Consider the following 21413-nt stretch of genomic DNA (forward strand, 5'->3'; position numbering starts at 1 on the left):
GAGACAGTGAGAAACAGGGAGCAGCAACAGCTCTGACGCAGTTTCATTTCTCAATTTTCCTTTGCAAATTCAAAAAGAAGAGCAAAACAAGTGTTTAAATCATAGTTTTGTGTCTCTTCTGTTTCTCTCTCTCTCTCTCTCTCTCTGTCTCTCTCTCAGTTTATGTTTTACATGCTCTTGCTTGGCACCACACACTTTATACCCATATAAAGGGCTCTATACCCATATGTTTGTATGTGACCCTGTCTGCGTACATGCAGGCTCCAGGGCAGCAAGCTGATATATAAGCACAGTCCTCCGTCAGGCGCTTCTTTTTCTTGCTTGCTTACAATGAACACACTGCCAGGCTTTTCCGGAGCCAGGATCTCAGGCTGCTGGGCTTTGAGGGCAGACAGCAGGTAAGCCTGAGTTACTTAGTTTATTTCGCTCTCTCTCTCTGTGTCATGACTCACACTTAACTGTGGTTTACACTTAAATTTATGATCATTTGGTTTTAAGCTGCATTTCCCTGGTCTTACTATTCTACTTCCTTAAACTGGCATTCACAATAATTTTATCTTGTTTACAGTATGGTCTTTAAAAAAGTGTTTATTTATTTTTTTATCTATTTATTTATGTTTTTAAAGACCTTGTTACTCATACACAGTAACAGTCAAAAGTCTGGCCACCTAATACATTTTTTTTTAATTCATTAAAAAAAAACCTTCATATCTTAATGATGGATTGTCATCTGTCTTTACTTAGTTGAGCAGTTCTTAACATAATACAAATTACTGCCATTGTAGAAGAGGGCTGTTTGCTGTATTTTTATTATTATTTACAATTTACTGATCTCAAAAACATTAAGAGGTCAAGAAATTGCACTAATTAACTTTTGACGAGGCTGTTAATTGAAAAGCATTCCAGGTGACTACCTCATAAAGCTGGTTAAGATAATGCCAATAGTGTGCAAAGCGTCGTTAAGGTAAATGGTGGCTATTTTGAAGAATCTAAAATATGAAACTTTTTTAAAAACTTTTTTTGTTTACTACACAATTCCATATGTTTTATTTCATAGTTTTGATGTTTTCAGTATCGTTCTGCAATGTAGAAAATAGTCAAAATAAAGAAAAAACACTGATTTAGAAGGCGTGTCCAAACTTTTAACTGGTACTGTATATATTATACATATTACCCCCCTGTCCATGGGGATAGGATGAATTTTGGTACCTTTCAACAGATTTTTCAGGTCGTTTCAGTAGTTTGATGACTGAGAGGATTTCAACCAATCAGTGAATGAGTAGCTTGGGGGTTGATCTAGACATGCTTACGTCATGAGGTTGTGTTATGTAACAACGCTGTTTTTAGCATGTTAACAACAGTATTGCTAATTCAATGGCTAAATAAAAATGAACTCTTTAGTCTGGGATCCAGTCATCAAAATTTGAGAGAACCTGACATGGCTTGCTTTTCTTTTTGTTTGTTTTTCCCCTCTATTAATGTGGATATTAAGGTCCACTGATTGAGTGGTGTGCTGTCCCAGAAACCTTGCGAAAAACATTGTGACCATTTTTTGTATATGCGCCCTTTATTTTTTGACTGAAAAATTTAAAAATTATTATTTTTTTCTTAAAATCCTCAGTGGGTTATGTAGGCTGTCAATAAATGCATCCCAGATACACAAAACACATGTGTTGACAACATCAAGTTGAGAAATACACTTGCAAAACCTTTCCAAATGATTTAGAATTATTTTCATGCAAAAGCGACCCTGATTTTTGTATTTTTTCCATTATTTTCATTTTTACTTTATTAGTAATCAACTATGCTCCGAGTTATGACATCAGCCAATGTGTCATTCTTTTCAGCAAACATTTATAGCAATTCCATAGTAAACATGCTGAAAATCAAACCAAAATCAATGGATCTATGGTGATTTTATTACCCCTGCCCCCAGACTGCAAATTGTGGCAGAGATGTCAACATTTTTCAGTGTATTTGATCTGACTGTTATTGCATTTTATAGGTGATTGACTGACTGAGTTATTATTGGAGCTTCCAGTTATTTTCTGATTTTCCACTTGTTCCAGGCCAAAGACAGAGAACAAAAAGATGTGTCTTTATCATGAACCCTTGTGTTTCTTCTGCAGGATTTGGGATGCTGCAATTATAGTGGTAAGGTACAAGGATCTGGCTTCCCCAGCTGGCTTGCAAACTTAGGACTGTGAACATAATCTATATCTATCAATTATGATTGTTGCAGGACCTGAAGATTCAAAGTCTTGCAGCCTAAATCATGGCACCAAAGAGAAAGCGGCCCGGTACCAACTATATTGCTTACCCAATATGTCAGAAGACAGACAGTAATGCTGGCCCACTTCAAAACTGACAGATCAAGGCTATCCTGCACTCCTATATGCTGTAACCAACAGAAATGATGATTCTCATCCAGACTTGAGAATGAACTGGAACCTCAATGTGAAGCTCTGGAAAGGAGTCATGTGTGGCATGCATGGTGTCATGCCAAGTACAGAAATTGCAAAAATGTTGACCAGGAAAAAAAAAATTGCAAAACAAGATCACACTTTGTCTGGCTCAACGGAGAGTTCTGCTTCAGACAGCAATGCTCCGAAAACATGGTTTTCAATGCCACAGCCCGTCAAAATCAAGGAAGAATGCTTCATTTGTGGAAAAGCTTGCACTACCGAGGGGAATAGATCCCTTATTTTGATCGCCACTTATGATGGACAGAATTCAGTCTGAAAGAAATCAAATGAACTTAAAGATGAGGATATGCTACACAAGATTTGTGGTCCTGATGAAAACAAGTGCAGTGACATGATTGCTGATGACTTCCGGTACCACAGAGACTGCATGAACTTCTACCTGACAAGACGTTCATACACAGAAATAGAAAAGTACTGACACAGGTCCATATGATGCTGCACTGGCCCAAATGGGTTCTCACATAGATGAGGCTCTGTTGAGAGATGGTGCCGTATTCTTTGTTCCAGCTTTGAGAGATGAATTTCAAAAATACGTGGAAAACTATGGAATTGACAATGTTAAATCATACAGATCTCGATCCTTGGTAGCCCGACTCCAAAAGTGCTATGAAGTCAATGGCAAATGCAAGATATAATGGTTGTTCCACAGAAAGGATGCTCTAGCCTGGTTTGCTCTGCAGATTTGAGTATGGCCTGTATGTTCACCAAGTTGAAGGAACTAAAGTATATAATTGAAGACGTGGAGGAAAAGAAGAAAGTGAAGACGAAGTGACACCTAATGACACTATAGTCTTTTCCTCCAGCACTGTAGAGAGAATATGGATGGAGCTTCAGGACCAACGTAAGGCAAAGAATCAGGCACTGAAGGGTGGAAGAAAAGCCAGATCATATTCAGCCAGTGGAAGTTGGCAGATGTCTGGAACTGAAACTGAAGACCCATCACTGCACAACACCTACACCAAAAATGGGCTGTAGTGGTGGCTACTGACACAGATGTAATCATGATATGCATATGCTACAGCACACACCTGGATGGCCCGAAGATGGATATTTACCTACCAGCTCATGCAGTCACCGAAGCCCTGGCAGTGAAGTATGATGTTGAAGCTGCAGATCTTACATCCATGCTCCTCAGCACCTACATATTGACTGCATGTGATACAGTGAGCTATCCTTACAGAAGAGGGAATAGTGCTGTTGATCACCTGGCAGACCTTCTGCCACTGTGCAGATATGGTGACCCTGGATGTTCAGGAAGATGTTGTGACCGCAGCTAGGCGATACATGGTGTCACTGTATGACCGGTGTGACTTTGGTGGTAATCCATCTCTTTGGTAACATCAAAGGAGACATGCATTGCCTTCCACCTACTGAAGATGCGTTCCGGTTGCACCTTCAGCAAGCCCTACATCAGTTGGCTGTATGCAAGCAAGCACATACATTTCAGCCAACCTACCCTTCTGCCACTGACTTTGTCGGAGAGCTTGTCGGTGGTAAGTTAGTGGCAACCATGATGCTGAAGGAGGCAAAACCTGCAGCATTCAAATGCACCAAATACTGTCGTTGCAGGAAAAGCATGTGTACCCAAGGATACTCCTGTGTGAGAGCCAGTGTGAAGTATCCTCACATGTCTCTGCACTGGGGACCCCAACAAATGTTCAAGGGTTAAACTTACACTTGAAGACCATGATGGTGACCAAAGTCGACACATGTTTCCAGTAAAGAACTTGCACCACTTACCTGCAGTACTGCCTGATAACTTGATACATTCATTATGTTATTTTACTGAACCAGTACTAGTTAAACGAGTACAAAGCAGTCCAGGAACGCTTGTTCTTAACTGTACTCTTTTTATCCCCTGCCCAAATGAAGTTTTGCGGGGGATATAGAAACAGGTTCCATCCGTCCGTCCGGTCACGTTTTTGTTTCCGGGCCATATCTTTTTAAAACTACTGAAGATATCTTCATGAAACTTTGTATACATATCAAGCAACATGTGAACTGGTGCCTTTTGCTATTTTGGATTTTAAAAAAAAATATTTTTCAAATTTTACATAGAAAATAGATTTTGACTTAGTTTCTAATTGCATAACAATTCTAAGTTCATTTCCGGAGCATATATCCAAAACTGTTTATGATATGGATTTGAAATTTAGTATACACGTTAACAAGGTGATGTAGATGTGCCTTTTCATGCTAAGAAATTTGAAAAATTTAAAATTTTCATGTTTCCTTGGAAACAATTTCAGTCTCTCAGGTTAGTCTTAGGGGTAGGTTTTGTTTCCGGAGCAGAACTTGAAAACTATGAGTGGTATGGTCTTGAAAGTTGGTATATGTGTTGATTAAGTAATGTATAAATGCCTTTTGATACTAAGAAATGTGAGAAATTTTAATTTCTAGCTCACCTGCATCAAAGGTCCAGTGGGCTTATGCCATGGGCTGCTGAGGGTCAGTATAAAGAGGCAGGGTTGGTTTCCTGCAGCAGAACTTGAAAAATGTGGCAAATGATATCTTGAAACTTGGTATATAGGGTGGAGGATATAGATGACTCTGTCTTCTTGTCTCCATTTGTATCTATACATAGATGTAACTGTCTGTAACTTTATTTCTATTATGTTTAATATTACAGGATTATGCATGCGATCATGCATAACACATTATAAATCATAAGTTATTTTTTCAATGCAATGTTAATTTTATGCTATATCACAAATGGTGTTGCCAGTAATTTTTATTTTGTTGTTAGTTTGCTCAGTTAAAGCTTAACTTCATTTTATCTTGATAATGTTCACTAATTTTGCCCGTAGTCAGCTGGGATAGACTCCAGCTTGCCTGCGACCCTGTAGAACAGGATAAAGCGGCTAGAGATGATGAGATGAGATGAGATGTTCACTAATTTATACAATCTATGATTTTAATTTCATTTTCAGAATGTTTACTGTGAAATGGCTATAATGTTTGCTGAAAGAAAGACATGTCGGCTGATGTCATAACTCTGGGCATAGTTGATTACTAATGAAGTAAAGATGAAAAAATGCAAAAAAAAAATCAGAGTAGCTTTTGCATAAAAATTATTCTAAATAATTTGGAAAGGTTTTGTAAGTGTATTTCTCAGCTTGATTTTGTCAACACGTGTTCTGTGCATCTGGAATGCATTTATTGACAGCTGACACAACCCACTGAGAATTTTAAGAAAAAACAATTTCAATTTTTCAGTAAAAAATAAATAAAGGGTGCACATTCAAAAATGGTGGGCGGCACAGTGGTTAGCGCTGTTGCCTCACAGCAAGAAGGTCCGGGTTTGAGCCCCGTGGCCGGCGAGGGCCTTTCTGTGTGGAGTTTGCATGTTCTCCCCGTGTCCACGTAGGTTTCCTCCGGGTGCTCCGGTTTCCCCCACAGTCCAAAGACATGCAGGTTAGGTTAACTGGTGACTCTAAATTGACCGTAGGTGTGAATGTGAGTGTGAATGGTTGTCTGTGTCTATGTGTCAGCCCTGTGATGACCTGGCGACTTGTCCAGGGTGTACCCCGCCTTTCGCCCGTAGTCAGCTGGGATAGACTCCAGCTTGCCTGCGACCCTGTAGAACAGGATAAAGTGGCTAGAGATAATGAGATGAGATGAGACATTCAAAAATGGCCACAATTTTTTTTTTCACAATGTTTCTTGCAGAGTAGACCACTCAATCAGTGGACCTTAATGTTCAAATTAATAGAAAAAACACATACAAAAAGTACAGCATGCCATGTCAGGTTCAATTCCCCATTTTATTGGGGTTTTGAGTCTGTAGATCCCAGACTACTTTTAACCATATAAATTTGATGAAACTGCTATTGAAACTATTTAATAATGCCTTCAGAATAAGTCAGGCCTAGCTGTTGGTGCTAACCAGCAGGCTGTCTGCAGGCGCTAGCCAAGGGGCTCGCTAACGTCACTAGGCATGCTTAAGAATAATCAAGCTCTGATTTGGAATTTTAGAGGTCTATGTTTTCATGTGTGACAGAAAATAACACAGCTATTGAATGTCTTCTGTGATTTGATTATCCATTTTTTGATGTTAGCATAGTTCTTATCCATTCCATGATAATTCTGTTGACCGCTCAGAGGTTGTTTTCCTGACATGGCCAATCTGAAACTGTGTTTCTGACTGGGCATGTGTGTTGTGGCAGCTCTGATCTCAAACACGTTTCCCAAGGAGACCAGGCAGACTAAAAATAGTACAAGATGGCTTAGAGGTAAGAGGGTTAAGAGAAGCAGACATCATATTTTGTTACTTTGGTTAATTGTGGTGTTAACCTAATGATTGTCAGGGGTGAAGGTTGACGAACTGTCCCGACATGTCTCGAGCTTTACATTTCCGCTATTCAGGTAACAGCATAACTGATACGAATTGTGTCTATTACAGTGAAATCATCAATATTCTTCACAAGTGGGAAGTAGTGCATCACAAACCAGCTCATTAAGTTTAAACTGCATTCTGACTTGCATGCCAAAACTGTCCTGCCTATATACCTCTGTCTTCCATACACAGAAGCTAATACTTCTAATGTTTAAAAACTCATAACCTTCACCACAGACATGTAAAGCAACCATCTATGCAAAACTCAATAATTTATCACACCCATACAGAATTTAGTCTGCATGATGGAAGCATGGTCAAGAATCTAAATTTTTCATATGTGAAATGATGTAGTGTGATGTGGAACACAAGAGGTATTAGTTCATTACGCATTCTGAAGAAGAAGCCTTTGTCACATGCACATGCAAGCACAGTGAAATTCGTCCTCTGCATTTAACCCATCTGAAGCAGTGAACACGCATGCGCGTGCACACAAACCCAGAGCAGTGGGAAGCTATGCAACACCCAGGGAGCAGCTGGGGGTAGGTGCCTTGCTCAAGGGCACTTCAGTCCAAGGCCGCCCCATGTTAACCTAACCACATGTCTTTGAACTGTGGCGGAAACTGGAGCAAACACAGGAAGAACATGCAAACTCCACACAGAAAGGTCCTCGTCAGCCACTGGGCTCAAACCCAGAACCTTCTTGTAATGAGGCGACAGTGCTAACCACTACACCGCCATGCCTCCCCATTTGTTCATGAAGGTTAAATTGCACAAAATGTTTAGAATTTCAGCACTCTGATTTACAGTGGTGCTTGAAGGTTTGTGAGCCCTTTAGAATTTTCTATATTTCTGCATAAATATGACCTAAAACATCAGCAGATTTTCACACAAGTCCTAAAAGTAGATAAAAAGAACCCAGTTAAACAAATGAGACAAAAATATTATACTTGGTCATTTATTTATTGAGGAAAATAATCCAATATTACATATCTGTGAGTGGCAAGAGTATGTGAACCTTTGCTTTCAGTATCTGGTGTGACCCCCTTGTGCAGCAATAACTGCAACTAAACGTTTCCGGTAACTGTTGATCAGTCCTGCACACCGGCTTGGAGGAATTTTAGCCCATTCCTCCGTACAGAACAGCTTCAACTCTGGGATGTTGGTGGGTTTCCTCACATGAACTGCTTGCTTCAGGTCCTTCCACAACATTTTCGATTGGATTGAAGTCAGGACTTTGACTTGGCCATTCCAAAACATTAACTTTATTCTTCTTGAACCATTCTTTGGTAGAACGACTTGTGTGCTTAGGGTCGTTGTCTTGCTGCATGACCCACCTTCTCTTGAGGTTCAGTTCATGAACAGATGTCCTGACATTTTCCTTTAGAATTCGCTGGTATAATTCAGAATTCATTGTTCCATCATTGATGGCAAGCCGTCCAGGCCCAGATGCAGCAAAACAGGCCCAAACCATGATACTACCACCACCATGTTTCAGAGATGGGATAAGGTTCTTATGCTGGAATGCAGTGTTTTCTCCAAACATAATGCTTCTCATTTAAACCAAAAAGTTCTATTTTGGTCTCATCCATCCACAAAACATTTTTCCAGTAGCCTTCTGGCTTGTCCACGTGATCTTTAGCAAACTGCAGACGAGCAGCAATGTTCTTTTTGGAGAGCAGTGGCTTTCTCCTTGCAACCCTGCCATGCACACCATTGTTGTTCAGTGTTTTCCTGATGGTGAACTCATGAACATTAACATTAGCCAATGTGAGAGAGGCCTTCAGTTGCTTAGAAGTTACCCTGGGGTCCTTTGTGACCTTGCCGACTATTACACGCCTTGTTCTTGGAGTGATCTTTGTTGGTTGACCACTCCTGGGGAGGGTAATAATGGTCTTGAATTTCCTCCATTTGTACACAATCTGTCTGACTGTGGATTGGTGGAGTCCAAACTCTTTAGAGATGGTTTTGTAACCTTTTCCAGCCTGATGAGCATCAACAACGCTTTTTCTGAGGTCCTCAGAAATCTCCTTTGTTCATGCCATGATACACTTCCACAAACATGTTGTTGTGAAGATCAGACTTTGATAGATCCCTGTTCTTTAAATAAAACAGGGTGCCCACTCACACCTGATTTGTCATCCCATTGATTGAAAACACCTGACTCTAATTTCACCTTCAAATAAACTGCTAATCCTAGAGGTTCACATACTTTTGCCACTCACAGATATGTAATATTGGATCATTTTCCTCAAATAAATGACCCAGTATAATATTTTTGTTTCATTTGTTTAACTGGGTTCTCTTTATTTACTTTTAGGACTTGTGTGAAAATCTGATTATATTTTAGGTCATATTTATGCAGAAATATAGAAAATTCGAAAGGGTTCACAAACTTTCAAGCACCACTGTATACCTAAACTGTGTCCTTGTAGTTGAGGCACAAAAACTGATACTTCCAAGGTTTAATAACTTTTTTTTTTTACTTTTTTTTGCACACAAATGTAAAGGCAATGTCTGAAAATGAGATATTATGTGCATTTTACCATTATATGTGGAAGTAAAGAAAATTTGTTAGATGCATATTTACACAGCAGATAAAATGGTTTACGGTACTATTGCAGGTTACATGAACAGATGGTGTAAAGATTAGGTGTCGGTGTATGTAGTCCTTGAGCATATTGAGATTTATACGTTAAAAGGTTCTGTCTTTGTTTTCTTGTTTTATTTCGAGTCATGGCACTGATGTTTATATTGTCTAAAGATGCACACGAATGTGAATTTAACAGTAGTACTTCTGCTTGTTTGCCAATACCTCAGCAGGTGATTTGGACATGTTGTGTGGTGTAGCTGGGAAATGTTCAGAAATTGTACAGAATAATTTTAGCCACTTTTATAAGCAAGGACACATCAGGGAGTTGAACCCCATTCCAGATAAGGGTCACCACATTGGTTTATGTGGTTGGAACACATTAGCAGTGTTGTTAATTCACTGATGTCAGGAGGCATTTCACATGCTTCCTGAAAAACAAACTCGTTTCATTGTCTGGTTGTGTTAATTTGGTGATGGCACCAGAGGTGCGAGAACCCCTCATTGTGGGTTACTGCTATTATTATTATTATTATTATTATTATTATTATTATTATTATTGGCTTATTATTGATGCATTCAATTGTTTTGAGGTATTTGCCATGCTTGAAAACTAAATAATTTTGCCACATGCATCATACTTGCATAAAAAACATTACATAGTGCCTGGGCTTGGGCGTGGTCATGGCACTCCATATCATCCCCAAACGCAGGCAGTGGTCAGGATGAAGTTGCTCAGATATGCACCAAGTTTGGTTTGGTCATTACCGGCTAGTGGCCAAGTGGTAGTGTGTCCAGGCGGGAGATTGGGAGTTCTATTCACGGTCGGGTCATACCAAAGACTATCATAAAAATGGTACCTACTGCCATCTGGCAAGGCACGCTGCAAAACAGATGCGAGTGGGGAGTTAAACTCTCGTGGTTACCAGAGGACTAGCCCCCCACTGTAACCCTAGCTATGTAATAGGCGAGAGGCCGAGGGCTGCGGAAACAGAGATCGGCGCCGGCTGATGCGCCACATGGCGAGGGAAGGACTTTAACTTAATTTTTTTGGTTTGGTCATTGCTCTCATCATATAAGACAAAGTTCGCTTGGTTATATGTGACTCTGCCCAACAGGAAGTCAACCATTTTGGATGGAATTTGGATGGAATTTTTACATTTTCACACATTGTGTTTTGAGGGGCTTACAATGGCTGAAACCTCATGAAACTTTACACGTGCTTTTGTCTTAGCACAACACTTGAAATTGTAATTTGGCATAGACGTGCCTCATCGGCTCCAAAGCACCCCCTATGATTTAAATCCATATTTAATGTCTTTGCAATGCTCAAAAACTTAGGAAATTTGGCGCACTCATCCAAGTTTAGGAAAAGGTTATTAGTGTTTGGGTGTGGCCAGTGGACTCCATAACATCATCTTACATTTCTGAATGAGTTTATTTCTGTAGTTGCCACAAAGTTTATCTGATATTCGTGATTTTGGTGGGGAAATTGCCATTACCATGTTTTACATATTTTCCATTGGCTTGTATTAGCTTTGTCCAACAGGGAGTCAGCCATTTTGAAATTTTTGTACTTTTAGGAACTATTTTTGTACTCCTACAGATCAGATTCCCTTGAAATTTGTTTGGAATAAACTCCAGACATATGTGGTGATAAATTGTGAAGGAATAGTGGATACCTCTGTAAGAATATTTAGCTCAAATTAAAGGGGAAATTAAATGGCAACACAGAATTATTACATAACCTAAATGGGAACTATTCTGTCCACCGGTATTCGTTATAAATAGGTGACTAATAAGACTGTAGTGAAACTCCTCTCACTGCTCAGTCAAAAAGAGTTCTGTCATAACTTGGGGGAAAGATGCATTTAGTTAAGAGCTTCGGTAAAGAAAAGCAAGCAATCCAGGGCACGAAATCATGAGAAAAGACAAACACTGAGTCACAAATCTTTATAACACGCGCATTTATTCCTAAAATACAAAACACAAAAATATAGCAGGAATGGATGGATTGTAAAAATGAAATTATGAAAAGTTCGATTTTAATATAAAGCTTGATCAGACTGAGTTACTGTCTTAGCCAGACAGACACCTGAGACCCAGTGCAGTAGAGTAGTGGTAGACTTAAACACAGGAAACAACTTATGCAGAAGAACTTGGAGAGAAACCATTAAAAAGCACCTAGGTTATGATTGCATGGCAGTTTGTTACTTATGCATTTGTCTGGAAATTCTCATGCACTTTTAAGATGAGCTCGTGTCTGGAGCGTTGAAAGTCCTCTTGAAGTTTTAGGAATCTCCTGGCAAAAGTTACTTGAAGAATGAGTCTATGTGTTGCAGCGGGAAGCTGTGCATTTGCAGTATTGGAGGTTTGTATCAAGATGGCAAACAACAAAGAGCTCCAGGTTTCTTGAATTGCCATTTGGAGATTCATGAAATGGGTTGGTGAGGCTTCTGTTAAATGAAGAGCTGAGAGTTTTGAGCATTCATGACAGATTTTTCTTGGTTAGTCATGCATATTTAATTATGCAAAATAGCAATCTACCAGTGGGCTTTTGACGTCACCCTTGGGAGGTGGTCTGGGGGAATGTGATCCAGACATTCCAGAGGCACATTTTTTTAAACTAGTTTTGTACTTGGTATAAAATGAATCAATAACCACATTAATGCAAATTATATATCAGATTTAGACTGAGAAGAGTCAGAGCTTCACAACATCAACACACTTATAGAATTTCTATCCACTCACAAATTGTTATTCATTGTAAATTTACTTATTAGATTAAACATAGGCAAAATACATTCACATTAATTAAAATGCTGATTATTACCTTTAGACAAGCACCCAGATGAAGAATACACATTAATTTCATAATTACAGTGGTGCTTGAAAGTTTGTGAACCCTTTTGAATTTTCTATATTTCTGCATAAATATGACCTAAAACAACATCAGATTTTCACACAAGTCCGAAAAGTAGATAAAGAAAACCCAGTTAAACAAATAAGACAGAAATATTATACTTGGTCATTTATTTATTGAGGAAAATGATCCAATTTTACATATCTGTGAGTGGCAAAAGTATGTGAACCTCTAGGATTAGCAGTTCATTTGAAGGTGAAATTAGAGTCAGGTGTTTTCAATCAATGGGATGACAATCAGGTGTAAGTGGGCACCCTGTTTTATTTAAAGAACAGGGATCTATCAAAGTCTGATCTTCACAACACATGTTTGTGGAAGTGTATCATGGCATGAACAAAGATTTCTGAGGACCTCAGAAAAAGCGTTGTTGATGCTCATCAGGCTGGAAAAGGTTACAAAACCATCTCTAAAGAGTTTGGACTCCACCAATCCACAGTCAGACAGATTGTGTGCAAATGGAGGAAATTCAAGACCATTATTACCCTCCCCAGGAGTGGTCAACCAACAAAGATCACTCCAAGAGCAAGGTGTGTAATAGTCGGTGAGGTCACAAAGGACCCCAGGGTAACTTCTAAGCAACTGAAGGCCTCTCTCACATTGGCTAATGTTAATGTTCATGAGTCCACCATCAGGAGAACACTGAACAACAATGGTGTGCATGGCAGGGTTGCAAGGAGAAAGCCACTGCTCTCCAAAAAGAACATTGCTGTTCATCTGCAGTTTACTAAAGATCACGTGGACAAGCCAGAAAGCTATTGGAAAAATGTTTTGTGGACGGATGAGACCAAAATCGAACTTTTTGGTTTAAATGAGAAGCGTTATGTTTGGAGAAAGGAAAACACTGCATTCCAACATAAGAACCTCATCCCATCTGTGAAACATGGTGGTGGTAGTATCATGGTTTGGGTCTGTTTTGCTGCATCTGGGCCAGGACGGCTTGCCATCATTGATGGAACGATGAATTCTGAATTATACCAGTGAATTCTAAAGGAAAATATCAGGACATCTGTCCATGAACTGAATCTCAAGAAAAGGTGGGTCATGCAGCAAGACAACGACCCTAAGCACACAAGTTGTTCTACCAAAGAATGGTTAAAGAAGAATAAAGTTAATGTTTTGGAATGGCCAAGTCAAAGTCCTGACCTTAATCCAATCAAAATGTTGTGGAAGGACCTGAAGCGAGCAGTTCATGTGAGGAAGCCCACCAACATCCCAGAGTTGAAGCTGTTCTGTATGGAGGAATGGGCTAAAATTCCTCCAAGCCAGTGTGCAGGACTGATCAACAGTTACCGGAAACATTTAGTTGCAGTTATTGCTGCACAAGGGGGTCACACCAGATACTGAAGGTAAAGGTTCACGTACTTTTGCCACTCAGAGATAATGTAATATTGGATCATTTTCCTCAATAAGTAAATGGCCAAGTATAATATTTTTGTCTCATTTATTTAACTGGGTTCTCTTTATCTACTTTTAGGACTTGTGTGAAAATCTGCTGATGTTTTAGGTCATATTTATGCAGAAATATAGAAAATTCTAAAGGGCTCACAAACTTTCAAGCACCACTGTAAATACTTCTCTCTTGCCCCTTTTCCACCAAAGCAGTTCCAGGGCTGGTTCGGGGCCAGTGCTTAGTTTGGAACCGGGTTTTCTGTTTCCACTGACAAAGAACTGGCTCTGGGGCCAGAAAAACCGGTTCCAGGCTAGCACCAACTCTTTCCTGGGCCAGAGGAAAGAACCGCTTACGTCAGTGGGGGGGCAGAGTTGTTAAGACCAACAACAATAACGACCGCAAAAGATCGCCATTTTTAAGCGGCGAGAAGCCTCAGCTGTACAAACGCGAAGTCATCCATTATTATTATTATTGTTGTTGTTGCTGCTGCTGCTTCTTCCGTGTTGTTTTTGCTTCGATATTCGCGCCAAGGTTTAAGCAAACATAGCGACGTAACTGATGTATACAGCGACGTAATGACGTATACAGCGACGTAATGACGTGGCACCGCGAGCGATGGAAAAGCAAACTGGTTCTCAGCTGGCTCGCAAGTTGAATGAGTTGTGAACCAGCACCAGCACTGGCTCCGAACCAGCCCTGGAACTGATTTGGTGGAAAGGGGGTATATGACCAAGGAATCTCTGTCTGAAAGCATATGCTGAGTTCATGGTATGCATGTGTGTGCGCGCGCGTGCATGCATGTGCAAAGTTTCAGAATGTTTCTTTATTTCAGGTCAGATAATTGTTCATTGAGTTAAAGATCATTTCAGCATAAAATGGTCCGGTAGTTGAAACGATTTGTGGAATTGACTAAGTGGCCATGTAATTAATAAGAATAAAATCATCTTTGCTCTGAAGTTTTTATGAGACTCCAGAGGAAGTTAGCTTGAGGTCAGAATGGGTTGTAAATTAAAGTCTGTTGAGACCATCTGCTGGTAAGGCATCAAAAAGGCTGCCAAACAGTCATAAAACCCAGTCTTCAACTATCTTCATTTAAGCCGTAAATGGGTTTTTGTTTAGGTTATCTTCTGGTGGTAGGCTCTGTTAATAGAGGGATAAACTCCAGATGTCCCTGGTCCTGAGAGCTGCATGATGCTTAACCCTTTGGGGTCAAGAACTTCACCGGCAAAGCTCGACAGGTTTAGAATGAGTAGGTCATGTATTTAGATAAATATCTTCATGAATTTTTCATCATACAAGCATGATAAACATATTGACAGATGTTATACTTTACACTTTCCTATGTGCCCACTGCCAAATAATATTATAGTTTTTAAATTGTCTAAATTAGATGAAACATAAAACTTGTCACCTTACTCAGTCACACTGGAGTCGGAGCACTGAGCGCCCACTTACGCATTCATAAAAGACTATTCACATGGTAACTGCATGATAATCACTTTCACTCTTTCGGTTTCGATTGGTTTCTCTCAGGAATGCCCACTGTAAACAGGATAAAATCTGTCAGACATAGTTTAGGTTATTTGGAGGTAAAACTTGTTGCGAGATGGCGCGTGCATTTTATGCACTTTTGGGTGATTCAGGACCGCGTTCAATTCATGATTCATTTCATGATTCAGGACAGTGATTCAGTTCAGTCTTGAGAACTGCGACACTGATGAGTGGTGCCTTTTTTAAAAACATTTTTTAATTAATTTATTTATTTATTTATTTATTTATTTATTTTGAACTTCAACTCGATCCACCCAAAGATCAACTCAACTAAGTGTAAATATTTCTTCTATTTATTATGAGCAGATTGGTTGATATGTATGCGCTGTAGTGCGTACACAGGAAAAATGACTGAGCAATTTTTCCAGAGTTAAAAGTATTGTCCTCAAAATAGTTAATTTTGCTCTATTTTGAGTTTAGAGTGTAAAATTTGGAGTTGGAATGGGAGCAAAATTACAGAGTAATTGTGTATCAGAGTAACAGAGTTGGTTGTGCATCTGAACTGCATAAAATAGTACAAGAGTTAATTTCAAGACACACTGAATCGACTCAAATACCAGATAAATGAAGCTGTTGTAAAAAGCAGTTTTAGAATTATGTTGGAATGTGTGAAAAAAACATTACCTTATCCATTGTGACTTGACCTGATGAGATTAAGAGTTAATCTGATGGGATTAAGAGTTGACAGTGGGAGGGGTTTTCACTTTTCTCATTGAATGAATGGAAATTTTTTTAAACTTCTCATTGAATACCCCTCCCACAGGCAACCCTTTATTCCAAAACACTAGGACATAATTTTTTTTGATGGCCAGTTAATTGTCCAAATCAATGGAGCAGATTTAAGTTTTTGTGCTTGATACATTCCTAAGACTGAGCAGAATCACCTCAAGTGACCAAAACGGTTCGACACAATGGGTAAGGTCATGGTTTTTTTTTCACACATTCCAACACAGTTCTAAAACTACTTTTAACAACATCTTCATGTATCTGTTATTTTTTTAAAAGTACAATCATGACATATTACTACATGGATATTACTGTAGCTGAACTTGTGCTGAATACAAAAAAGACTTTGAAAATACTGCTTAGATTTGTTGAAATTGACAGCAAAATCAGAGCATGCCAAAATCATTAGAGTGCCAGAAGATACCCTCAGACCCCAGAGAGTTAAGGGGCAGAGGTCTATGATTTGGCTAGTCACTATAATTGATGGGTGAGAGGCCATCGCCATGGACTGAGAGGCTGCCATCCAAGAAAGAAGCCCCTGCTGACCACATGTACAAAGAAAAAGCATTCTGGAGGAAAGTTTTATCATCAGTTGAGACAAAGATTGAGATGTTTGCCCACAATGACCAGAGGTACAGAAGAACACTGTACCAACTGTTAAGAGTGCTGATTAAGCATCATGCTCTGGAACTGTGTTTTGCTGCCAGTGGAACTGGTGCACAAAGTGGATGGAATAATGAAGATCCTCAGAATTCCTCTGCATAACCTCAAACCATCAGCTAGACAGTTGAATTTGGACACAATAGGGTGTTCCAGCAGGGCAAATATATGGACTGTACTTAATTCTACCAAGAAGAATGGTCAGATATCCAACCCGAGTTCTGCTGAGAGCTTGTTGATGGCTACCAAAAGTATCTGGTCAAGGTGAAACTTGCTAAGGGACCCATATATTCGGTGTGCTGTATGTATATTTTTGACCCTGTATATATAATTTTGACCTTGTATTGATTGATTTTAAGAAAATCCAAAATGAATGAAAAACTTGTACATCAAATTTGTTTTTTTCTATTAAAGATATATATTGTATAATCATTCTGTCAAAAAAAAAAAGTTCAAACAAATTATTGAAAGCACAATATTGCCATGACATTCATGTCCATGATGCAATTTAGGTCTGTGTATATAAACTTCTGACTGCAACTGTGTGTATATGTAACAGAGACTCAGATTGTTGGCGCACCCGCGTCTAAGACGCACTATTTCAAATAATAAACGCATTGTCGAGAGGGGCAGGGGCCAATATGGACTCGAGCATTTTATACCCTATTTGGAACGTTTCGTGGCGTATTACAGACCCTCCAGGATTTCGCGATGTTGTGATTTGCAACTTCAACCAATCCCCGCGAATTCAGGACAGTGTTGCAATTATATCCAATCACCGCAACTTTCCCGCAAATTTGACCAATCGTTGGCGTCGTCTTGAGGTGACGTCGACAAACTACCTTCCGCCTTACTTCCAGTGTTGCCAGATTGGGGGGTTTCAAGTGCATTTTGGCGGGTTTTGAACATATTTTGGGCTGGAAAACGTCAGCAGTATCTGGCAACACTACTTACTTCCGTGTTTCCGTTCAAGAGAAGCAGCATGCGCGAGTCAGTGTTTATGTAGGCTTAAATTCTGTTATTGAAAGTGTGTTGTGTTTACAGTGAAGCACTGTGTGCACTTTACATTATTATTTTTTTGCTTAATACAAGAAATTAATGGATGCCAACATTTTTGCCAAAATGGTATTTTATTTTCCATTGTTTAGGCAGCTTCAGCATCATACTGTGAGATTCTGTTCAATTTTTTTTTCTTCTATGACTGGGCTGCCAACTCTCACGCAATGAGCGTGAGACACACGCATTTGATTGTCTTCACACGCCATACCTCCGATTTCTCACGCTAGAAAAAAATCTAGTTTATCTATCTAATCTAGGCTACCCATTGCGTCGCGCCAACCACTTGCGATCGATCAATTACGCCTTTCGCACGGCTAAACAGGCAGAGAGGTGTTCCCTTCTGTACACACTCCCCTATGGTAGGTGGCGAATCTAATGATGCACTCGCCGGAAGTTGGATAATTGCCTACCGTCAATTTAGAGGAAGAGGAGAGAGAAGAAGGTATCTGAGTTGAAGACGGGTGTCTCAGACAGGTTTGTGCATATGCACGCCAATGTGTGGTGTTACTGGCGTAATTATGAACTTATATAAAATTTCTGAATCGTTTTAGCCTATAAGTGTTGTGAGAATATTTAATGCCATATCGAGAGCTGTGTACTAGGCATGCTAAATCATTATAGGCCTACTGCCGTGCCACAGCCTCTATCTTCCCCAACAAGCAGCACGGGAGAGCACCTCCTCAGCACACGTTTATTAAGGCGCATTTTTAGTTTGTTTACTGTATGTTGTCATACTTTATGACTTTATTTGAAGCCATACTGGAAATGTTGTAAAATAAAGCAAGAAAGAGATAATATTACAAATGCAAGAAGAGCCATTAGCCAACATACCTATTGTTTATTTACTGGGTATTTATTTTTAATTATTTATGATGTATGTAATTGCTCAGTTAAAGTAAATAAAGCATGGTCACCTGTAATATCAAAGAACTTGAACTTGTGAATAATTAAAAAAAAAAGACAGAGAACAATATACTGAGGAGACAGGGTTTCAAAGAGGGCAAGACAGGCAGAGAATATTTGTCAGATAACAGGCCCTGACGAATGCTCTATTACTAATAAGAAACATAGATAAGAAATAAATTAATAAGAAATATATTAATATAGCTTATTTAAGTATGACCAAAATTTTTAAGCCCAACTTTGTGTGCACATTCCCACCTATGGCCAAGGTTCAGCTTTTTGTGTTTCAATACTGTTCAAACTTAATCATTTTAATGTTTCTTGTAGCACATGCACATTTTGCTTACTGTTTAAGCATTTTATTTGTTCTTTTGCTGTTGATATTTTTCCCCATGCCAATCTTCTGCTGAACCCAGTGGTGGGGAAAGCCCTTAAATGCATAATGAATAGTCAGTGAGGGTCAATCTTATTTTTTGCAACAGTTATTAAAAACTTAACATTTAGTTTCAATTCAGAAGGTGTTTAGGCTTAGCTGATGAAATATTTTCAAACATGAACTTGCCTTTAAATCTGAAACACAGGTCTATAGGGCTACAGGAACATTGGCAGTCATCTGTAATTTTCTAGTGTGGGGGCTTTTAAGCAAAAACGTGGTGCTTTTGTTGGCCACAAGCTGAAGGCCTGGCAAGTCAGGGTGTGTAAGAATGTAGGTATGGCACAGCAGGCCACTCCAAAAATCCACCAGAATGCAGGAACATCTACTAAATCCAAAATCTCAACACCCCCCCCCCCCCCCCCCCCCCCCCCCCCATTGTCCATCTCCAGCTGGACAACCCACAAACAAAACACCAGAATGCAGGGGGATAAGTGAATATCAAACTGAATACAAAATTCCCACTTACTGCATGGTGTGCAGAAAAATTTTGCTGTCAACCCCACCCCCCAAAAAAAAATCTCACTCCAAGGAATTTCGAAAAGTTGGCAGCCCTGTCTATGAAGCCTGAGCCATTTATTTTATTAGTTTATAATTATTGTTTAATTTAGTCTTTAGGAGAGACTGCCTGCACACAGTACTAGTATTTAATAGGTTTTTTTTCTTACATGAAAGCTGAGGCATTTATATTATATTTTAAGGTAACTTCATGTTGTGCTGTGAAGTTCTCTGCACTTTAACTTTTGAACCAACAGGTGCATTTGGATAAGTAAAGCCTATTTTTCTGCATTTTTGTAGTCCTGGTAATCTTTTATATTGGTAAAGTTGTTTATAGGACCATTTCTCAGTGTCTTTTGTTTTTTTAATCAATAGTTTTTCAGTAATAACTTAATATTTAACATATCACTCAATTTTAATCACAAAAAGAGAAAATCGCAACTTTCACTTCCTCCCGCAATGTAATCGCAACAAAAACCTAAATAATACCACAACTTTCATCGCAATTTTTTGGAAAACCCCCCCCGCAACATCAGACATTTTAGCCTGCAACAATCACAAAAAGGCCCGCGAAATCCTGGGGGGACTGGTATTACTTGACTTCATGGTCTCAATGTCGAAAATCTTGCACAAATATGCAACTTCCAACATAATTATCTGGATATTCAACAGATTTCAGCATTGGATGAATTTGTTTTGACTGCCGCCATATTGAATATACGTCGGACCCGTTCGGGTATTTACGCCGCCCCGTTTGTAGCGTCCCAAGCGAGTGAAACCTGATCCAAGTCTTTCGCTAGGTGGCGTCTTACGGTCTATGTACAAATATTTGAAAGAGACAAGAAAACATGGATAAGAAAAAAAGAAAAATACATCTATTTTGTCATTCTTCGGCAGAAAGTACATTCACCTGAAAAAACTGATACCCCTGATACCCAAGGTAATTAGTCATACTAGATTTACAACAAATACTACTACTGCAACATCAACTACTACAACAGCAACCACTACTACTACTACCACTGGTGACTACTACTACTATAGACCTACACCAAACTGAAAACAAGTTAATAAAATAAATTATAATTTACAAGGAGGAGATAATATAGATGTGGTATATAGTGGCCTGTGGTTGAATTCCAAAATATTGCCACTGATTAAACAGTATCTCAATATATTTGGTTGAAGCATTGATTTTTGTCATCTACATTGCTTCATATGGCTTCTAATACAAAAAAAAAACAGAATTGAGAAGAAAAAAACAGCCCCTGGGCTGCCCCAGCTGTTCATTGGGCTCGCTTTGCTCACTAGGTTCGCTTCAACTGAAGGATAATCACTGGGCCCCCCATTGTAGAAACGTGCCCCTTTTTTTTCCCAGGAGGGGCCCTGTGGGCCCCTTGACCTGCAAAACAATCTGAGTCTCTGATGTAAAAAGCTCTGAGCTGTTGGGTATGGACTGCACAAGGCCTCTGAAGCTGTGCCGTGGTATGTGGCACCATTATATTAATGGCATTTAGCAGACGCTCTTATCCAGACATACCCAGCATACCCATACCCAGCATACAACATACCCAAATCAAGTTTCAAATCAAGTTTATTTGTACAGCGCTTTTAACAATAAACATTGTCGCAAAGCAGCTTTACAGAATTTGAACGACTTAAAACATGAGCTAATTTTATCCCTAATCTATCCCCAATGAGCAAGCCTGTGGCGACGGTGGCAAGGAAAAACTCCCTCAGACGACATGAGGAAGAAACCTCGAGAGGAACCAGACTCAAAAGGGAACCCATCCTCATTTGGGCAACAACAGACAGCCTGACTATAATATTAACAGTTTTAACAGGTATAACCCTCAAC

General features: G+C 39.3%; 1 protein-coding gene across 3 annotated transcripts in view; it reads left to right on the forward strand.

The window, feature by feature from the left end:
• The window catches only part of uckl1b (uridine-cytidine kinase 1-like 1b), an 81605-nt gene that overhangs the window by 9192 nt on the left and 51000 nt on the right, over positions 1–21413 (forward strand). For 2 of the 3 annotated variants that reach the window (XM_060937898.1, XM_060937897.1), the window contains exon 1: positions 11–398. The exons of the other annotated variant lie outside the window; for it this stretch is intronic. In XM_060937898.1, the coding sequence (XP_060793881.1) occupies positions 331–398 (68 nt within the window). In that variant the 5' untranslated portion in view covers positions 11–330. Of the gene's footprint in view, positions 1–10; positions 399–21413 lie in introns of those variants that run through there. 3 annotated transcript variants of the gene reach the window in all.

The sequence above is a fragment of the Neoarius graeffei genome, chromosome 13 (genome assembly GCF_027579695.1).
Source record: "Neoarius graeffei isolate fNeoGra1 chromosome 13, fNeoGra1.pri, whole genome shotgun sequence".
Lineage (NCBI taxonomy): Eukaryota > Metazoa > Chordata > Actinopteri > Siluriformes > Ariidae > Neoarius > Neoarius graeffei.